Raw genomic sequence first — 19,727 nt, 5'->3', positions numbered from 1 at the left:
CTTTCATCATCAAGTTTGAAATTAGTGGGTAATCAATGTAACCATCTCTCTTCCAATTCAAATCATTAAGTCACTAATTTCATTTATCACTTAATCAATTAATTTAATTTTAATATTAATAAGTTAACAAAAAAAAGAAGAACCAGAACAATGAATTTGAAATCATGGGCTCGTCCTTGTCCTCTTTCAACAGCCCCAACCACCCCCTGCACTGCCACGACCACCACCACCATCCCCGCCACCATCAGCGCTGCAGATACGCCGCCGTCTGTGCAAGAATTTCGCCGTCAGCTGACGCAATCAGAAGTGGGTTTCTCTCTCCGCGGGGATTTGCTCTCGTGGGTCCTCGCATTCGATCGAATCTGTGCTTTTCCGCATTTGCAGAGAATAACCCACGATCAGTTTTGCCCTAACAACGCGTACATCGAGCGTCGGCCTTCTGTAACCTCGCTCGTCGACGTCAGGGAATCCGCTGCATCGTGAATTCGTCAGCTCTTTCTTCAGAATTTGGATTTGGTAGCCGGTGGGAGTTGCGATTTGCAAAGACCCGTGCTGGAACATCCAACTTCAATTCGAGGTACAGTTGAATGCTGATTTGGGATTGAGAGAATAGGTAGAGAAGTTAGTTAGGTGACATGGGTAGGGTTTTGGGAAGGTGATGGTAGATTTTGATTAGTTGATTGATAATGGTGCGGCTTCTGGGACTTACGATCGGAGAAAGCGATGATTCTCCACGGGAGATCTCCACCTCACGCACACTCTTGGCGAGTGATTCTGGAGAGACCGGGTGGCTCATCAGGTTCTTCAACTCCGCTTTTTTCTGTGAGTGGATTGCAGTTAGCTACCTCTACAAGCATGATCATGCAGGGGTCCGCGATTATTTATGCAATAGGATGTACACATTGCCCTTATCGGGTATTGAAAGCTACCTATTTCAGATATGTTACATGATGGTGCACAAGCCAAGCCCCAGTTTAGATAAGTTTGTGATTGATATTTGCATGCAGTCGTTGAAGATTGCTTTGAAAGTGCACTGGTTCTTGATGGCTGAGCTTGAGGATAATGATGATAATGATGGCATCGGTAGGATTCAGGAGAAGTGTCAGACTGCAGCTACTCTGATGGGCGAGTGGCCCCCACTTGTGCGGCCTCAAAATGCTACTGCCAGTCCCGGGAGCAGTAAGAATCAGGTCTTGAGTAGGATTTTGTCATCCAAACAGAGGCTGTTGTCCCTAACATCTTCTCCTGATGACAACAAGAGGAGGTCCATATCATTCTCCCCTTCATCAGGGAACACTTTGCAAGAGGAGATTGGTCAGTCACCTCCTGAGGAAAATAATCTTTTCAAGAAACTTATTCCTGGTCCGAAGGTTAGGGATGCATTATTGTTTAGGAAGTCAGTGGAGAAGGATGATGAAGACTCAGGAAAGGATGGTTTCTTTAAGAGATTACTGCGCGACAGTAAAGGCGAAGATGAGGAGTTGACAGCTAGTTCAGAGGGATTTTTCAAGAGGGTCTTCAGGGACAGTAAAGGCAAGGATGAGGAACTGACATCTAGCTCAGATGGTTTCTTCAAGAAATTATTTCGCGATAGCAAGAGTGATTCTGAGGACAAATCAGTTTCAAAATCATTGGAAGATTATGAGAAGGATGGGTTCTTTCGGAAGTTTTTTAAGGAGAAATTCGAGGATAAGAAGGATGGGAATGATGATGAAGATAAGGGGACAACTGAAGAAAGATGTTCGAAATCAGCTGAAGATGATGAAAAAGAGGGGTTTTTCCGAAAATTCTTTAGGGAAAAGTTCGAGGATAAGAAAGAAGGGAATGACAAAGTTGATGAGGTTAATGCCCACATAGATGAAGAAGAGCCTTTGGACTTTTCATTGTTCCGAAGACTATTTAGAGTGCATCCTGAAGATTCCAAAAATATAGTGCCAAGTGAAAATGGCCCTGCTGGCAACTCATTTGAAAGCAGTCCTGGGACAGAGAACTTTTTTCGCAAACTATTTAGAGATCGTGATCGCTCTGTGGAGGACTCTGAGCTTTTTGGCTCAAAGAAGCAATCTGAGGTTAGTGTTCAGTTATTTGTTGTATTGCAACCGGCTGTTATGGGAAAAGTACCTCATTTTGCCACTTTTGCAACCGTCTTTGGCTTTGGAATTGCTCAGCAATTGCATACCTTGTTTTTCCAGTAAAAAGGCTTTGCTCATTACAAACGATGTGTTGCTTAACTATTAAAAAAAATCATGCGTTGCTTTCACAATATGAGTTTCTTTCTTTTTCTCCCCTTTGGAGGCTATTAAATGCTGCTTAGGAGTCAGGTATAGATCTTTCAGACTCATATGTGGAACAATTTACATTTGGAATAACCACATAGTCCCTACTCCCTAGTTTTTGACTTACTTATGATCTTTTAGATAACTTGAATTGGTCAGTAAAAACGAAATATCGTGGAATGGCAGCAGGGAAGTGCCTTCCTATCGATAGGACATGAGTTGATTACTTCCCACCCAAGCAAGCATTAAGGATGGAAAGATGCATAGGCTGATGCATCAATGTCTTGGAACCAACTAGCGAAAAGCATTGACGATGCAAACTCTAATGCATCAATTGCAATACACTTGAGTTTTGGTAATGCACTAGCTCTTCTATCGAGAAATCTGAAAAATTGCTTGGAAATCCCTGACCACATCGCCATTCATTATTTCTTGGCCCACTATCAGCAAACCTCCTGGCACTAGTTCGAAACCCTTAATTTGGAATTGTGGATGGTACACTTTCTAGCTCGTCCTACGGACTTCTTGCAAACTTACTCTGTAAATGTTTAGAAATAGAAAATCTGTCCCCATGAATATGTTTGTGAAGTGGAGTAAAGTGAATCCCTTTTCCTTTATTAGGTGGGCACACAAATTGATAAGCTCAATCAGAAATTCTATTACTGAAATCTCTGTGTGGCGTAATTAAGTGAACCTACATCCTTTTTCATTGCTTCGGTTGTTGTTTTTTTTTTTTTTTTTTTTGGGGGGTTGGTGTGGACGTCCAACTTATTATCATTATTAATTTTTTTTTTTGCAATTGGTAACTTTTTCCGTTGGGAGAAAAGATCAAAATAGTATACAGTACAGTACCGCTGATGCTTGATTGGTTGCACCAAGCGAAGTAATCTGGCTCCACTTAGAAAATGCTACTCATTTTCTCATATTATAGGTCATCAAAGATTTACTACTAGTTTACAATCATGAGAATGATAGAGTAATTTTAATCAAGTGAGTAATTTTGGTGAATAGTAGAAGCCAATAAATGAATTGAAAAATTAGGAAAGAAAAACAGAATTAGTGCCACTTGATTTTCCTATATGTGCAAATCTAAACCGGGCCAATTTAGCCTTTTCACTTGGATTTGTGCCACAGAAATTCTAGTTTATTGACGAAAATGATGAAGAAATACATTTTCATCCCACTCCAATCTATGACCTATGAATATATTGATGTTTATTTCTCTGATCTTGATTGATATTTGAGAGAAGTTGTGACTGCAGAATCGTCCGTTCCTTTTTCTTCCCTTTGCTGGTAAGGAGTCTGAAAAAAGTCATAAATAATAGGTTACCAGCTGAAATGGACATTGATATCTGCTGGAGGAGCAACAATGAAGTCGGAATTTGGGATTGGTTTATATGTTCCAATCAACCAACCCTTAATGGCCTCGTTCGTTCATGGGTGGAGCCATTTATCTAATTTTGATATAGTATCTCTTCACTGTCTGCTGGTTTGGGCGAATGCACTATGCAGTTACTTTTATTTGTCATCCAGTTAAACATGCATCTCTAGATTTGGTTCTAGACTAATAATCTAATTGAAGGACATACTCAGAATTTGGACCGTGTATACTAAAAGAAAGACCCACTTCTATCTCTTTTGATGGATGTCACTCTCTATCCTATTGCTAATATTCTCAGTGGTACTTGTGAATTTTGCCGAGGCAAACTGCACTTTTTTTATATGAATTCCCAGGTGCACTATGATGTGCAACGAAGAAATTCTAGAAACAAAGGTCACAACTCTCGCATCATTGAACAAGTTTTACATGTTGGGCATTTTAATTTGGTTTCTTAGGATGTCGGTTTCTCTGATTCGAATAGTTGGTTCGTACAATCTGCAGTTGTGGCATTTGGGAGCAGGCATATGTTTATCGTTAATTCCTTGTCGAGAATACGCAAACTTTGTTTGGCATCTTGTTCTATGTTGCTTTTGGCAATGAATCTCCAGGACAGGGCTTATTTTTGCATGTACATATCGGCAATTTCTGTTCTTTTGCCTCTCTCCCTTACGTTATGTTTCTGTCAGACTAGGTGCGGCATTTCTGTTAGATGAGGGTACTGTATACACCATCTACTTGAAATTACCATGCTATTTTGCATGGGTTTGGCTAAGAGCACCAACTCTCAGATTATTCGGAACATGAGAACCCAACCAACCTTTCTGAGCTTTTCCTCTTCCCTTTTTTCTTTGGTAACCCGGGAGGACAGACATAGGACTTAGGGACTTTAGAAGAGAAATATTTATGTAAGTGACTGCAGCATAGTTATACTGCACTTGCTTCTCATAAGGAAGTTTTTCCCCTTTTTAGAAGCTTTGAATTGATAGATCCCTCCTTCTGCATGTTATCGTTCCTCTTGGTGCATCTAGGTGAACTGTGTAGAAATCTCACAAGATCAAAGAAAAAGTCCATATTTGTGGCGGCCTCGTGCTTTTAATTCACTCTCTATACTTTGATTATCACAGAAGCGCCCTGGCTCACCTAAGGAGAGAGATGACAAGACCAATGCCAAGCCTCCTCTTCCAAATAAATCTGCTTCTCATTTCCGTAAAGGGACATATCATAAGTCATTAGACTTTGTGCGGTCATTGTGCGAGACGTCATACGGATTAGTGGATATATTTCCTGTGGAAGATCGTAAAACTGCACTACGGGAGGTTGGTTCTTGTTTTTTCTCTCAATTTTTGAATGCCACGTCAGTCCTTTCCATATCACTTATGCTATATTTTATCGCAACATAATTTTGTGGTCTTTCGCTTGTAGTCGCTTGCAGAGATCAACTTGCTTATAGCTGAAGCGCAAGATAGTGGAGGTATATTCATTTCTCTTTGGTTTAATTAAGCATTTGGAAGATCATTCAGATTTAATGCATTCAAATACTTGTTTTTTTAGCTAATCATTAGTACATTTTAGGGTTCAAAAGTGGTCTAAGAGTTTGTCAACATGCCATTGAGGAGGTTTCTTATGAGTACTGTGACTACGTAACCATGTTAATGTGATATGACAGGGCTGTGGGTACAGGAAACTTCATCCTTGTTTGATCATGCTTGTTCGGACACTAAGTTTAAGAGTTTATGCGGGAAAGCCTCTAATGATGTCAAAGTACAACTATTGAACTAGTAGTTTAATTGAAAAGTGAGTTTGTGGGAAACCATCCACATCCATTTATACTTTTAATAGTGGACATACTTTTCTAAGCTTTGTATTTTTACGCATCTCAAGTTTGCTGCACAATTATTGAGTTCACATATCTCAACTCTAGATGAATAGTTGAGTCGGACATGAGTACATGTGCTCTGTACCTGATGCATGCAACTGAGTCGATCAAGATACTTTCATCGTAGAGGCCTCTTGATTTTGTACTTAAGGGTCATGATTTCCAGCACATTGGGAATTGCAGGAGCATCAGGTCCCGAAAGGCTGAAATTTTGGAAAGTCAGGTTTTCTGTTGTTCTATCAACCGGAGGGGAGAGGAGTGATTATGTGGACTACTTCATTTGAAAACATAATGTTTATCCACACGACTTTGTTATCCTTGTAGGATATCTTTCTATTTGTAGCACTTGTACTTTAAGATGCTTCCAATGCAAAATTTTGTTAGGGAATTTAGGTTTTTGGCATCTTTTCTTACCTAGGACTTTTTGGCCGGAAAAGAGGAATTTGAGAGTGAAGTTGATGAGTGGAGAGAATGGAAGGGAAGGAAGTGCTCTTCCTCTGAATTGGACAAAAAAGTAAAAATGAGAGGAGACATTTTAGAAGGAAACAAGTAGCTTGGTCTGTACTATTCATTTGATCCAAAAGTGGAAATTATGTATCAAAATGTGTGATTTTAAAATTCGTTTTTTCTTTTACTTTTAGTTATGACATAAGTAAGCTTGAATTCTCAAAAGTATTCTGTAGACAAGTGGAATAATATCTCTTACAACTGACACAGTCCTTTGTTTTTGTTGCAGAAACAATTTTCTTAGCTTTGTAGCTGAGTTCCAATGAAATGAGATATTTAGGATAAGTTAATGCAGATTAAGGAGCAATCTATGAAAGGACATCAATTGAAAATCATCTGTGGGAAGAAATTGTTCATTGAAATAATGAATCACCACTAAAATTTTATGAGATCTCCAGCTCTCTCGCTTTTCCCTAAGTCGTACAAATGCTCCTGTACTTTGAAAAGCTACTATTGACTATTAGAATCTGTTGGAATAACAAAGTTCAGCATGTCAACTTATTTGGATTGATTAAAAAATATGCACAATAAGTTCACCTTATCATATTTTGTTTATTGGTAGATCAAATCGGTTCAGACAGTGTTTCAGACTAATTTTTCAGAAAAGAGGGTTGTTCTTGCAATTTTGAATAAACTAAAGGGGTGTAAGATTAAATTAACGTAAGTTAAGTATTGCTATGGACTCTGGATGCTCTTTAGTTCTGTCATTTCGACTTCCATTTGAACATGCTGAATAATAAAAAGAATAAAGGAACAAATTGCTTTCCTTACCTTGCCATTTGTCCTAATTTTGTTGTTTTATTTCGTGCCCTTGTTCTTTTGGTTTGCAAGTTACTACCTTATAGAGTCAGAGGCTGTGATGGCTTTCTTTCTTGTAAGTTGTATGCGGCTGTACCAAAACATCAGTAAAATAGGGTAGACATATGAGTTTTTGGTTCTTATTAGATGCTGACCTCTTAAGTCTAGGATTGATATGCTCATGCCTCCCAAGACCAGCCATTAATTTTTTTCCTTTTCTACTATGCTTAACTATTGTACTATATACCATTGTCTTAACTTTACGAAATGGGCTTTTTTACGGGGCTGTTGCATCAGTGGGAGAGGTTTTCTTTACACATCCTTTCCGATGGAAATGGAGTAAAGATACCATGATTGCCACAGTTATCTAATGTCAGGACGGTATCTTGGGTGTCAACTTCTCGGAATATGTGCAACCCACCAGATGTGGAGTTGATGAGCTGGTCTCTCTTTTTTTATTTCTATATAGCGGACTCAAAATCATTGGAAGGAGGCCGATGGAGCGTGGTTCAGACCAGATAAAGGTGGCGTGTTCTGAGTGTAGACTTTGCATAAGTATTCACTCTCATAGTTTAAGAATGTTTCTGAGGACGAAATAGCGGCGCATAAAATGGAGCCCCAACATTCTCTCTCTCTCTTTTTTTGGGATGCTTTCTTGGAAGATACTCTTGATGAGTGACAATTTGCGGAAGATTGTTGATAATGCTGTGTGTACCATAAGGATTAGGAAATGGGAATCTCCTACTGTGATTGGGTTCATCAATTATGTTTTTAGGCTTTAGCTGTAATAAACTTGAGTTGGGCCCCGGCGTCATTGAGGTTATAGAGTTGTGACTTGAGATGAGTAGATCACCCTTTGTTGATATGTTAGGTTCCTTGTACATTGATGGACTTTGTTGGCAGTAGCGCTTCTTTCGTTTTTTGTGAAAGTACTTCAGTTAAAGGAGGACATGTATTCTGGTTCAAATGATATGAGTTTATATGCTGGGAAACTTATTCCAATTTTACTGAGCAGTAGGTTCATTTTTTTTTTTTGGTCAGTTTCTGCAGAAACACATTAAACTTGCTGTCAGGTGGGACGCTTTCTGCGAGCACTATATCCTTGTTGACTTTGTCATATCACTTATTTTAGGTGTTTGCTTTCCATTGGGAAGGGGGATGTATCGTGTAGTTCAAATACCCGAAGATGAAGCTGTTCTGTTGAACTCCAGGGAAAAGGCACCCTATTTAATTTGTGTCGAAGTCTTGAAGAGTGAAATGCCCAGGTAATACACAGGTTTTAGTCTTCTTAATCATTGTTTTATTGAGTTTATTTCTTTCTTAGTGATGAGTATCATCACAGTCTATGATTTTCCATAAAAATTGAGAGAGAAAGAACCTATCTGTTGCTATCTTAAGCCTTCATAGTTTTTATTCTAACTTAGCTTAAACTTTACAAGTGTCTCTATCTTTTGCCTCAATTATCTGTTTATGTCACTAGCAGAAACCAATTTTAGTGATATTTTTATTTGATCTCCTTGTCTCCCCTTTGATAATTTCACCATTCTTTGGTTTGCTGCTTATTTATTTCTCTCCAGTGGGATTTTAGCTTTGGTGGATTTTCCACCAAAGTCTCTCTCTGAGTGAGATGGCAGCTAACATTATGGTTTAATATCAACTATCACAGAAAGATGCATGCATGGTGGTTGAGTTATCATTTCCTCCAAGCGACAGAAGAAATAGATAGGGAAATAACATGCTTGATGATTGATGAAACATATGGTTACTTATAAGTAGAATTCTTGTGACTAGATGATTAAAGTAGATACCTTTTAACTTACTTTGTTTCTTTTCATTTATTCCCCTTGTCTTTACTACTTTTTAGCAATAGTAAGGACACATGTGGATCACAAAAGCTTTCAAAAGGAGGAATTCCACTAGCAAATGGAGATGCCCTACTGCCTAAACCACCTCCTTGGGCTTGCCCATTAAGGACTGCACAAGAGATATATCGCAATAGTGCTGATAGAATGTCCTTTTCTGCCGCTCAAGCAATAGACCAGGCAATGGGTCATAAGTCAGAGGCCAAAATGAAATTTGTTAATGTGAACCTTTCTGTAGAGAAGGTGAAACGTCAGGCAACTGGTAAGAAAAGTGGTAGCAGTCGACAAAGTGAAGGGGAACAAACAACAGATTTGGAATGGGTTAGAGTTGTTCTGACGGCAGATCCTGGAGTGAGGATGGAAGATATCCAGGATCAAGGACCATCACGTCGGAAGGAACACCGCCGAGTTCCTAGTACAGTTGCTATCGAGGAAGTAAAGGTAAAACGATGACATCTTTTCACCATACAATCCCTCAATTCACAATAGAGGCATAATTTCCAGCAACTGTACAAATTATGTTTTTATAGCGTCACAAGTTGTTTCTTCGTGCCTTTTGTATATTTTATATTTGTTCCTCTTACATTAGTTAGCACCAGGTTTTTTTTCCTGTGTGTTCTTTTGTCCGATGCCAGAAACTCTATTTGCTCACTGCTTCACAGTTCACATTGGTGGTCTAAGAACTATTAGGTTGCAAGGCACTTTGTTCCTTGTTGTTGAGTAATCTTAGTTTGTTATACAATGCATTGTAGATTGTCCATCAATTAAGAAGGGTGGTAGAGGGGTTTAGATATCACTCAGGACGTGATGAGTGTTGAAGGTGCTGGTGTAGATGCTTTGCTGGTCGAGTCCCTGGCACGATGAACAGAGTCCTACTTGATGGTGGTTATAGACCTGGAGAGAACTGGGGAGCATGGTAGTGTAATGTGTGTACAAAACATGAATTCTGGCTTTTATATTACAGATCAGAAAAGGATGGTTGAATTTCATTCAGCTTGTAACTTTTGAAGCTGGTTCGGTGATTTGTTTCATTATGACATGATAGGTAATAGGCATCTCATATAGTCAGGTTGATGATTCCTTCTTGCTGGCAAGATGCACTGTGGTAACAGATGGGGGCTTAGAGGCTTACTCGAGAGGAACATTAGGACTTGGAACCTCTCAATTTTCTTAACAATTGCTTTATTGGTTGCTGAGAATTTTAGCGATATGAAGTTGGATTTTGAAATGAATGGTGTGGACACTGACTGTGGAAGAAACATTTCCATTTAGATAAAATCCTTCTGCTTGAAGGACAAAAGCAGTGTGGAGAAATAATACAGATTAAAAGGTGGCTCTGTTCAAGGGAACAGGGAAATGGTGCGGATTGGTGGCCTGCAAAGGAAAATGAAGCTATTTCACTAGCTGCTTCTTTGTGGAAAGAAGTTAACCCTGATAAACTATTACTTGAAATGAGAAAGGGTGAGTATCACTGGTGCGGGACTGCTTGTATAGTAATGGGAGCAATAAGGGTTGGCTGCCCTGTCGGGCTATCCTTCCTGCTAGGTTTGAGTTCAATTATCAGTAATCCTCTCCACCTTGAGCACCATAGTTGACTCTGTTTTTTCTCACATTATGTAATTATATGGGTCCCAGCATTTGCACTGTAAAGAGCTGTCTCTTTTTTTCTCCGGAACATGGATGGGGAGGTTGTTAGAAAGACAAAATGAACTAGCTAGCCTCTGCTTACCTGGAAATTGTGAAGCCGTGACTCTCTCCCCACCTTTGGGTGTGCACTTGTGTGTAATTAATGGAGATATGTTTTATTGAAAATATTTGCTGGGCTAAGTATCTATATGATGTTCACTTATTTCTGAGTTTTACTCAACACAGGCAGCTGCGGCAAAAGGGGAAGCACCTCCTGGTCTGCCTTTGAAAGGGGCTGGTCAAGATTCATCAGAAGCACAGCCGAGAGTGAGTTGACAGTGAATTTGGTTTATCTCTATGTTTCTTCTAAATGATATATCTCACTTGAAAAATACACACTTTCTGAAAGGCTGGGGGTACTCTCAAGGCCGGAGATGCCTTGTCTGGTGAGCTCTGGGAGGTTAAAAGGGAGAGAATCCGAAAAGCTTCAGATTTTGGGAAGTTACCTGGTTGGGACCTGCGTTCTGTAAGTTCTACACCTGCACACTCCACCTTCCCGACTGCCAAAACCACTTTATAATGCATGTTGGATCTTTACTTGGCTCCAATTGTCTAAAATGATGTCATCGGTGAGTCAGGGTAGAGTTCTGAAGTAATGGTAACTTAATGAAAAATTTTGCAAACTGAAAGTGTGATTGTTAATTGAAAAGCAAACTCAAGTGGAAAGGACAAAATAGACGCCACTCAAAGTGTATGAACTATTAAGCCAAATAAGATCAGCTTAAGCACCGTTTGGGCCATTTCTTTCGGTTCTCTCAATGCTTTGGTACCATGTTGATTTCCATTCTGAGGTAGGTTTTCATTTCCAAACTTTGCTGTTTGTGACGATTCCCTCCATTGGCTGTAGAGCTCTGTTCACAATTTTATCTCTCCTCCTCCTCCTCCTCCTCCTCCCCTTCCCCCCCTCCCAAACAAAACCAAAAAAAAAAAAAAAAAAAAACATGCAAGCACGTGTGAGTGCCCAGATGTGAGTTGATTCTATTTTTCTATTATATGTGTGCATTTATGCGCATGTCCATTTTGAGGCATTCGGTCCTCTTCTATACTATATTCCTGTTGCAAATTCATTGAGAAGCTGCCTTTAGATGGAAAACCTAGATGTAAATACTTGTTTATCAATCCTTTTTTTGAAGTTATTCTATCCTTCGATTCTCTAAGACGATAAGTCACCTCTTCTTTTTCTTTTGTCATTCTTAATTTTTTAAGTAGACTAAGATATTTGGTTGTGCGTTGATACTTTTTTGGCTAAGTTAGATAGATACAACTCTACAAAAACAAGGTGATTGTTACTGGAGAAATGCAAGCTTGATGTGACATGGTCTTGTGTTTAAAAGTGATTCTTCAATGTTGTTTCTATTTGAGATATTAGGAAAATGCATTGAGTTGCAACAATATGATGACATCAATGGCCACCCTTAGGTGCATTTAAGTGGTGGGAGACAGTTGGAGGAGTTTTTACCTGGCCTTGTCCAAGAGATGTGCCTGTTGGTGGCCAAATTTACTCATTAAGCAATTGTGGGCCATGATTGCCTAAATTTTTATGGTTTGAGGTGGTAGATGTTGCTTAAAATGTTCTTATTTCCACAAGCAGTAGTTGTTACATATCTTCGCAAGTTATTGCCTTGTAGGTAACCAAATGGTTTTTCTTTCTTTCTTCTCTTAGATTATTGTAAAGAGCGGTGATGATTGTCGACAGGAGCATCTAGCTGTGCAACTCATCTCCCACTTTTATGGTTAGTTCAGTGCTCTTACCACTATGACTTAACTTCTGGTTGTGGCAGCTTTCGGTTCTCATTTCTCATTTCACTTTTTCCATCTCTGATCTGGTTTTATCATTATGCTGTTTTTGGTATAAATCACAATGCAGACGATTTAGACTGTCTTCTTTTACCTTTAAATTCAGAATTACCTTGTTGATCATTGTTCATAAAAAACCATATTATGTTTGACGCTAGATATCTTCCAAGAGGCTGGGCTCCCTCTCTGGTTACGCCCTTATGAAGTTCTTGTTACTTCTTCTTACACAGCTCTTATCGAAACCATTCCAGATACGGTATGTTTGTTCTATCATTCTAGTGTTTCTTATATTGAAAAGAAGTGTTAATCTCCAAGCTAAGTCTGCAGTGTCTTACAGGCTTCGCTCCATTCGATCAAGAGTAGATATCCCGACATAGCTAGTTTGCGTGATTTCTTTGTTGCAAAGTATCAAGAGAATTCTCCAAGTTTCAAGCTCGCCCAGGTAATTAAGTAGTTCAGAAAAGTAAATGTCAGGCTACAACTGATTTTCTGCTTTCCCTAGATTGTGAGGTTCTTATAAGGCGATTTTACTGGCAGAGCTGTCTTTTTTGTTGTGACCTGAGGATTTTGTAATGGGAGTATGGAATCATTTTGGCTTCTGTAGGGAATTACTGCCATTCAAAATCTCTTCAAGGAACTTTTCCATACCTGATAATTTGGTTAAGTTAAAAAGTATCGATATGGAGAGATGCAAAAGATTAAAAGGAAAGGTCTAGGCTGAGTATAAGTCGGAGTACTTGTTAATTTTTACCTCTTGAGAAGAAGGAAGTGGCTGCTTTTATATTGTGAGTAAGCAATAAACCTATAGTCAATTAGTTTTGTATTTAGCAAGTGCTTTGATTCTCTAGATCTGCCTTAGATTTATTCTCTGCTTAGACAATGAACCTCTTGTAAATCTTTGACAATTCCTTATGGTTTTTTATGTGATGGTTGTTATGTTCACCATGAACGTCTAGTATGCTGTATTGCGCATGCTCTTCTTTTACTTGATGCACATTAAAATGGCCACTTCACTGTTCCCGTGAAATATAACATGAATTTTTTCTTCCATTCTTAACTGATGTCCTTCAAATATATGAGGGCAAAGAGGTTGTCTCTTGTGGATGGAATATCCTGACATAAGCGATCAATTTGAGCATTGAAACTAGCCATTGAATTCACGATTGATGTCAGACTTTTTTCTAGTCAAATCACCTCAAGGTAGGCAAATATTGCAGATAAATTGCTGACTGAATGAAGCATGCATAACCATTTCCCCAACTAGTCAAATTCATGGGCTGGTGAATCTTATCAATAATGTTAAGATTGAATTTCAAATGTTGAATACCACCCTGCTTTATTTAATCAAATAATCACACCCCTAGGGTTTTAGCTTCCCCGTTCAATCTCCCCTTGGAGCTTCACTATCAATCATCATCGCCTATTTGTCTTTGACGGGCCCATTTCATAAAAAAATCATTTACCTTCTGCTTCCGTTTAGACGATTGCATGGTTTGCTTGTTTTAGCTTATGCAGATCTACTGAAGGGGGGCAACATTGTGAGCAGAAACTGAAGTCTTACTCTAATTTTGAATGAGGAGACACTGTAGTAGTGTAAGAAGGATGGAATTTGAATTAAATAGAATTGATATGGTTTTCTAAACTTTTAGCAGAATAGTGTCCATCCTGTCAGAAGCTAAAGAAAAGAAAACTGACTGGGCCTCCTTCAATAAGGAGTGTGGCAAAAGCCAAAAAGATAACCAATTGTTGACTCCTTCGGACGAGAACTGGGTATTAATATGATAATCTTTCTAGTGGTCATCAACAACTAGAGGATGCTGATTTTAGAAGCGATTCTTGTTGTTTTATATGACTCATAGGATCCTTTTGATCCCACTATTTTGGTCTTGTTGTTTTTTAGTTTCCTTCTCCTTTTTCAGTATATGACCTTTCTGGTAGAAGGTCATGTTTTCTTCGTGGCGATGGGTGGAGGTGGATGAGGTGATTTAAACATTGTTATGCTCTTGCTTTAATTCTTCTTCAGTTTGGGGGATCATTTCAGGCACTGCATTTTGTTGATAGGCGGCTTATTTTGCCTTTTCACTAGCGAGATTCGGTTAACTAGTTGACACAGCCGATAGAGTCAAGATTTTGGAAATGATAAGTCCATTTACCCAGTTTTGTGTCCTTACAGTATTGTCACGTCATTATTGGGTATATCCTTGAGTGTATTCTATCATGAATTGTTTGGTGATGTCCATGCTGGTAGGCTCAAGTGAGTGTGCACATGAGCTTGTGTAGTGCTTGGTTGTGTCTCTTTGTACATGCTTGCTCAGGGGTGCAGTGTGGGTCTGTGCCTGTGTGTATGCTCGCAAATATGTTGGTATTTGCTTCATGGCAATGCATTGCTGATAAGTGCACGAAGGTATGAGAATGCTCTCTTATCCATGCACATATCTAGTGATCGTGAGATCTAAGGAACAACTCCCTCTCTGTGCATTGCTTTCTTTTTTTGTTTTCTGTTAGATCAGTTCACTCCAGCCAGAAAAGAAAAATTAGATGAGTTCAATCATCGCTCTCTTTCATGTGTTAAGTGAAGAATTCAATAAGGTGAACTTTTGAACCGTAACAGAATATGAATATTATGTTCTTCCTCTTATTCTGATCTTATTGTCTTGCTCGCAGAACTCCCTTTGAGAGAATTAATTCCTCGGCCCTGTGAATTTTAAGATTGATAATGAAAATAAAATTTTTAAGCATTCAAAAGTCTGATCACATGTGAACTTTTTCCTGACTGCAGAGAAATTTTGTCGAAAGCATGGCTGGTTACTCGCTAGTTTGCTACCTTCTTCAGGTAAGAGAGCCTCCTTTCTCGGCATCTGTTCTCAGAGACAGAAAATGTGCATGATCACTACAATATGTACTCCATGTATAATCCATTGTATCTAATCGCAATCTGATTTATAAAATCAAAAGATTTTATGAGCCAGATCATGTGAATCATGTTAACTCAGTTGAAAATTGTTTGTAGGGGTAAAATCAGCGAGATTGTGATTTAAATGGTTGGAACCGTTAAGATTGCAAGTTGCCTCCCATAGAATTGGTATTGGCTGTTTTTTCCTGTCCAGGTGTACTTCGTTGGGGGTTCGGGCTCTTGAAGCCCAAAAACCAACTAAAACAAGCCCATTATGCATTATTGGAATGGTGTGTTTCACTGGTGCTTAATTGGATAAATAAATTTGAAAATAAAGAGAGATAAGGAGAGGGACCCCACTTCTCTCATTGCTACGAAGAGATGGAGCTAGACTGTTTTTACATTAGATAAATTATTCCAGAAAAGATAAGACAAGTCTTTCTTTGTCCAAAATGAATTTGTCTGGTAGAGTGTTGCTATTGGTATATTATTTTTTCTGAGTTTTCATGAACACAGTATCTAGTTAAGTTTTAGAGGTACCGGTAATTAGAGAGTACAGTCCAGATTGATCTGTGAATACATTAAATTTTTGAGGTAGTATAACATCGTTAGGTTTTAGCTACTTCCAAAAAACCATTTTCAGGTGCTATTGAGTAGTTCTACTTTCATGACGTGAGACCTAGTTAATTGATAGTCTGCGTTATATTTATATTTATGCTGGCAATCGTGGTGTTGATGTTACCAGATGGACCATTTACTTGGTACTTGTTGAGTTTACTAATGTACACTTTCATGATCAATTTGACTTAGTCTCAGAAATTTTTTAGAAGTTCTTTTATAAAGTTTGTAAAATCTTACGAATCGGTCTTAGGATTCGATATTATGGGGACCTCACTGGTTGTAGGTGGGAAAGCGAGTTTGACTTCCTTGTTTTAACCTGAGCGCTTTGTTGGATAGTGTGGCAATGAGGTGGACTGGCCAAAGCATGAACAAAGAAATCTTATTTAAGTTTTTAGGCAATCCTAGCAATTTATATTCAGCAGGCTACTGATAAAATTTTAAGGGTAGGATAAATTGCATCAATGCCTCGAAGTCTCCACATGCACCTATCCAATAATGAGAGTTCATGTTTTTCCACATATTTCTCATGCACCACTTGTCTTGACCTCTGAGCACTTTCAGTTTCTGAAATGGATTTGTTTGGAGCATATGGAAAAAGAGGTCAAAGGAGATGCTTTTACAAGGATATGACCTGAATAGTTTTTCGAAGATCTTCTTGTGTGATGCTTTCCTTGGTTCTCTTCTCGCATGATGGGTGTTGGAGATAGGGTAGTGAGTTGGAAGATTACACCTTTTTGCTGTTTTGAGCATCTTATAGCACACGTGAGGATGTTATACTCCAGAAAACATGTTTGTCGTTGTAATTTTATAATTTTATCGCACTCCTTGCTTGTGAAAGTAATCTCTTTCAGCGATTGATGGACCTTTTTGTAAGTTGATTGGTCAGTTTTCACTAGATTCTTCCAACTTCTGGTCTGTTGCTGATCTAAGCATCTTATAGCACACATTACCTAGGAAGTTATTTTCCGGGAAACATCATTTTATTTTGAGTTTATCATTTTTATCTCAATTCTCACTTCTTAAAGTAAACTCTTTCAGTGATTATGGGTTTTCTTTCTAAGTTGATTGGTCAGTTTCTACTATTGTCAGTCTTTCAAGGATTGAAGGTTATCGTTGTTGATGTTATTATTCTCTTGAAGTTTCTCATATCTCAATTCTTTCTGTGTTCGACTGAAAAAAAAAATTTCTTTCTGAGAATTTTGTTTGTGTGCTGGATGAGCAATAATTGTGGATCTTGCTTATAGATTGCATTTTTGGAATAAGCTAATTCCCTTGTGCACGTGCTTTATTTGAGTAGTTGTATCATTTGTCTTCGTTTTTGTACCATACGTTAAGCCTTTGATTTGTGGTTTCGGAGGCAACTGTAAATTGACCATCGTGTTTTTTTCCCCTTCTGTCAGGTGAAGGATCGGCATAATGGGAATCTCTTATTAGATGAAGAAGGCCATATTATTCACATTGATTTTGGCTTCATGCTGTCAAACTCACCTGGTGGGGTGAATTTTGAGAGTGCACCTTTCAAATTAACGCGCGAACTTCTTGAGGTGATACAAGTTTTCATTTGAATCGCATTTCAGTTTTTTGGTTACTTTTTTTATTCACATGGAAGTTTTGCTTTGTATTTGAATGAGGTTTTAAATTGTAAACTGCGGCAGGTCATGGATTCTGATGCTGAGGGAATACCAAGTGAATTTTTTGACTACTTTAAGGTATGGGAGCAACTTTTCAGTCTCATAAATGATTTTGGCTTCTTCCCTTTACATGCGTTTCTGATTCTTTCTTCCAGGTTTTGTGCATCCAAGGGTTCCTTACGTGCCGCAAACATGCAGAGCGTATCATTTTGCTTGTTGAGATGCTGCAGGTAAGTGAAGTGCTATTTATTGCCCAGGAAGAGCTCAACAATTGACTCGAAAAGATTTAGCTAGGCTGTCCTTTTAATTCTCAAGGTTAACATTTTACTAATAAGATGGGTGGCCTAATGGGAACTATTATTTTGTGACTGGCCAGAGCATTTTACATTCAATTCCTTGTCATTTTTATAATGCTTTTCAGCGCATGCTTGTATTCTCAGATTTATGAAGAATCAGGATAACATCTTGGAATTTACTTGAACATGGGATTGTGAAGTAAGCAAGCATGATTTTGAAACATGTCTAGTAATAGATTTATTTCTTTCCGCTTTTAAATCAGTTAATTCCAAAATGATTTGTCCTCAGAAAGAAAACTAGCGTCATTACCAAACTAAAAATGCTCATTTGGCGAGTGTGAAGTTTTAGTGGCTTAAGGAGCTGCAACTGTTTAAGTATTGTAATTGTTTTACCAATCCTACCTTTCATCCAACTTGTGGGGTATTTGGGTGGACCTGAAAGGTTGTTTACCTTAGTTCCTTGAGACCAATAATCTAATCAGTCGTACATGCGTGCTCCAGACCTTAAGCTGAAATAGAATTCTTTGTCTTGATTACTCCGATGATATACTTACCTCTTTGCATTGATTGGGTCAGGACTCTGGGTTCCCCTGCTTTAAAGGTGGTCCACGGACCATTCAGAATTTGAGGAAGAGATTTCATCTAATTTTAACGGAAGAGGTTAGTTCTGGGTTGATACATACTTTTGCGATGCACCTTCTTTGTTTACTACAGTTGTTACAGCAGTGTCTTGGTTCTGGCAGCAATGTGTGTCCTTGGTGCTTTCCCTAATTAGTAGCAGCTTGGATGCATGGCGGACGCGCCAGTATGATTACTATCAGAGGGTTTTGAATGGGATACTGTGAGCAGTGATTAAGTTTGTGATTACTGGGTCATTCTATTTGGTATGGCTGCCGGGTATGAAAGATCCTGTCACACTTGACTGGTTTATGTGCGCTTGGAGGGCTGCTTATTCACTGTTGGATGCCTTCATATGTTTTCACGGTTGCAAAGATTTGTGATTCTTCTGGGTTTCTGGCTGGCCTACTTGTTTGTGGATGAGCATGATGCGACTTTGCCGGCGAAAATTCGTCATGAAAGTCCTAGGCAGCTTATACTATTACACTGGAGCTTGTGTCTGACGAAGATACCCTTTCTTCCATGTACTTTGGAATCCATTTATTGCAAGCATTGGTACTACAAAAGACATCCATAGTCAACGAGCATACTGTACAGAGATTTTATTGGGGGAAGATGCAAAGGACTTGTCGGTGGCCAATGAAGTTCCAGAGTTTCCGATTCTTGTAAATCGGTCCGGCACTGAGAAGATGAGCGATTCTCCCTTTCTGCATTGGTCATTCAGAGAGATCTATCTTCCCCGCACAACATTTTTCCATGAAACAGACACACACATGTAGAATTGTTGGGAAAAAGGGCATGTGGATTCCTTTGTTCCCTCTCTTTTTCCTTTTCCGCCTTTGCTATAGGCATGTGATCATTTGAAAAGGATGTGTAAATTTTTTTGGTTTTGGTTTCTACGATGAACTTGACCACAATACTTATTGAAACAATGTTCGAACTGTATTGCCACGGTCAATATCGACGCGTTTGATCCAAGCATTCTTGGAGAGCACACGGTCAATATCGACGCGTTTGGTCCGAGCATTCTCGGAGAGCACATGGTCCAAGCTAATCGGACGCATTCATAAATGTTTTATACGCAAAGATGGCATACTGCCATTTCGTGTGCTGTGCAATCTGTGTTTCAGCTGAAGTTGTTAACTGCATTTCGAGTGCCGCCAGTTTGACATCAGGTCGATCGGCGCGATCATCACCGACAAGTCACACGGTCTACGCGGTCACGCCTGAGGCAGCCGAATTTTTTTTTTGCACGGCAGGCTTTGATCGACTTCAGCAGCTGATTGGATATCGACATCAAATTCTAGGTGACATGCAACGTGAACTTGTATAACCATCCACAAGAGAAATAAATCATGAGCCTAGCTGTCGTGCCTTCTCCATTTTAGTTCAAAGACCAGTGGAACTTGGTGTATCTGGTCTCATTGGCGACGAGTAGGGAATATTCTGTTTAGTCTCAATGCTAAAACGACTTGTCGTTCGCAC

General features: G+C 39.0%; 1 protein-coding gene across 2 annotated transcripts; it reads left to right on the top strand.

Annotated features, from left to right (window-relative positions):
* The first annotated feature begins 154 nt into the window (after window positions 1–154).
* On the top strand, window positions 155–19,159 carry LOC115750491 (phosphatidylinositol 4-kinase beta 1-like). Of its 2 annotated transcripts, XM_030687878.2 has the most exons (16): window positions 156–2,069; window positions 4,782–4,973; window positions 5,080–5,128; window positions 7,971–8,103; window positions 8,703–9,141; window positions 10,573–10,653; window positions 10,736–10,852; window positions 12,050–12,119; window positions 12,342–12,439; window positions 12,521–12,625; window positions 14,963–15,016; window positions 17,098–17,241; window positions 17,353–17,406; window positions 17,484–17,558; window positions 18,201–18,284; window positions 18,368–19,159. In XM_030687878.2, the coding sequence occupies exons 1-16, from the start codon at window positions 687–689 to the stop codon at window positions 18,467–18,469; spliced, it is 3,180 nt and encodes a 1,059-aa protein (XP_030543738.1). In that variant the 5' UTR covers window positions 156–686; the 3' UTR covers window positions 18,470–19,159. The 2 variants fall into 2 exon arrangements, 1 of the variants encoding a protein (XP_030543738.1); XR_007196831.1 differs by lacking the exons at window positions 12,050–12,119; window positions 12,342–12,439; window positions 12,521–12,625; ... (4 more) ...; window positions 18,201–18,284; window positions 18,368–19,159 and adding an exon at window positions 11,009–11,053 and having other exon boundaries at window positions 155–2,069; window positions 10,736–10,959.
* The last annotated feature ends 568 nt before the right edge of the window (window positions 19,160–19,727 follow it).

The sequence above is a fragment of the Rhodamnia argentea genome, chromosome 11, assembly GCF_020921035.1.
Source record: "Rhodamnia argentea isolate NSW1041297 chromosome 11, ASM2092103v1, whole genome shotgun sequence".
Classification (NCBI taxonomy): domain Eukaryota; kingdom Viridiplantae; phylum Streptophyta; class Magnoliopsida; order Myrtales; family Myrtaceae; genus Rhodamnia; species Rhodamnia argentea.
Note: the sequence above shows the minus strand (reverse complement) of the source record. Positions and strands in the feature narration are given on the sequence as shown.

Excerpts from the sequence above, each read along its gene's own strand:
- LOC115750491 (XM_030687878.2), top strand. The coding sequence starts at position 687 with ATGGTGCGGCTTCTGGGACTTACGATCGGAGAAAGCGATGATTCTCCA. Across the intron at positions 4,974-5,079 it reads GTAAAACTGCACTACGGGAG|TCGCTTGCAGAGATCAACTT; the intron begins GTTGGTTCTTGT and ends TTTCGCTTGTAG. Across the intron at positions 5,129-7,970 it reads TGAAGCGCAAGATAGTGGAG|GTGTTTGCTTTCCATTGGGA; the intron begins GTATATTCATTT and ends CACTTATTTTAG.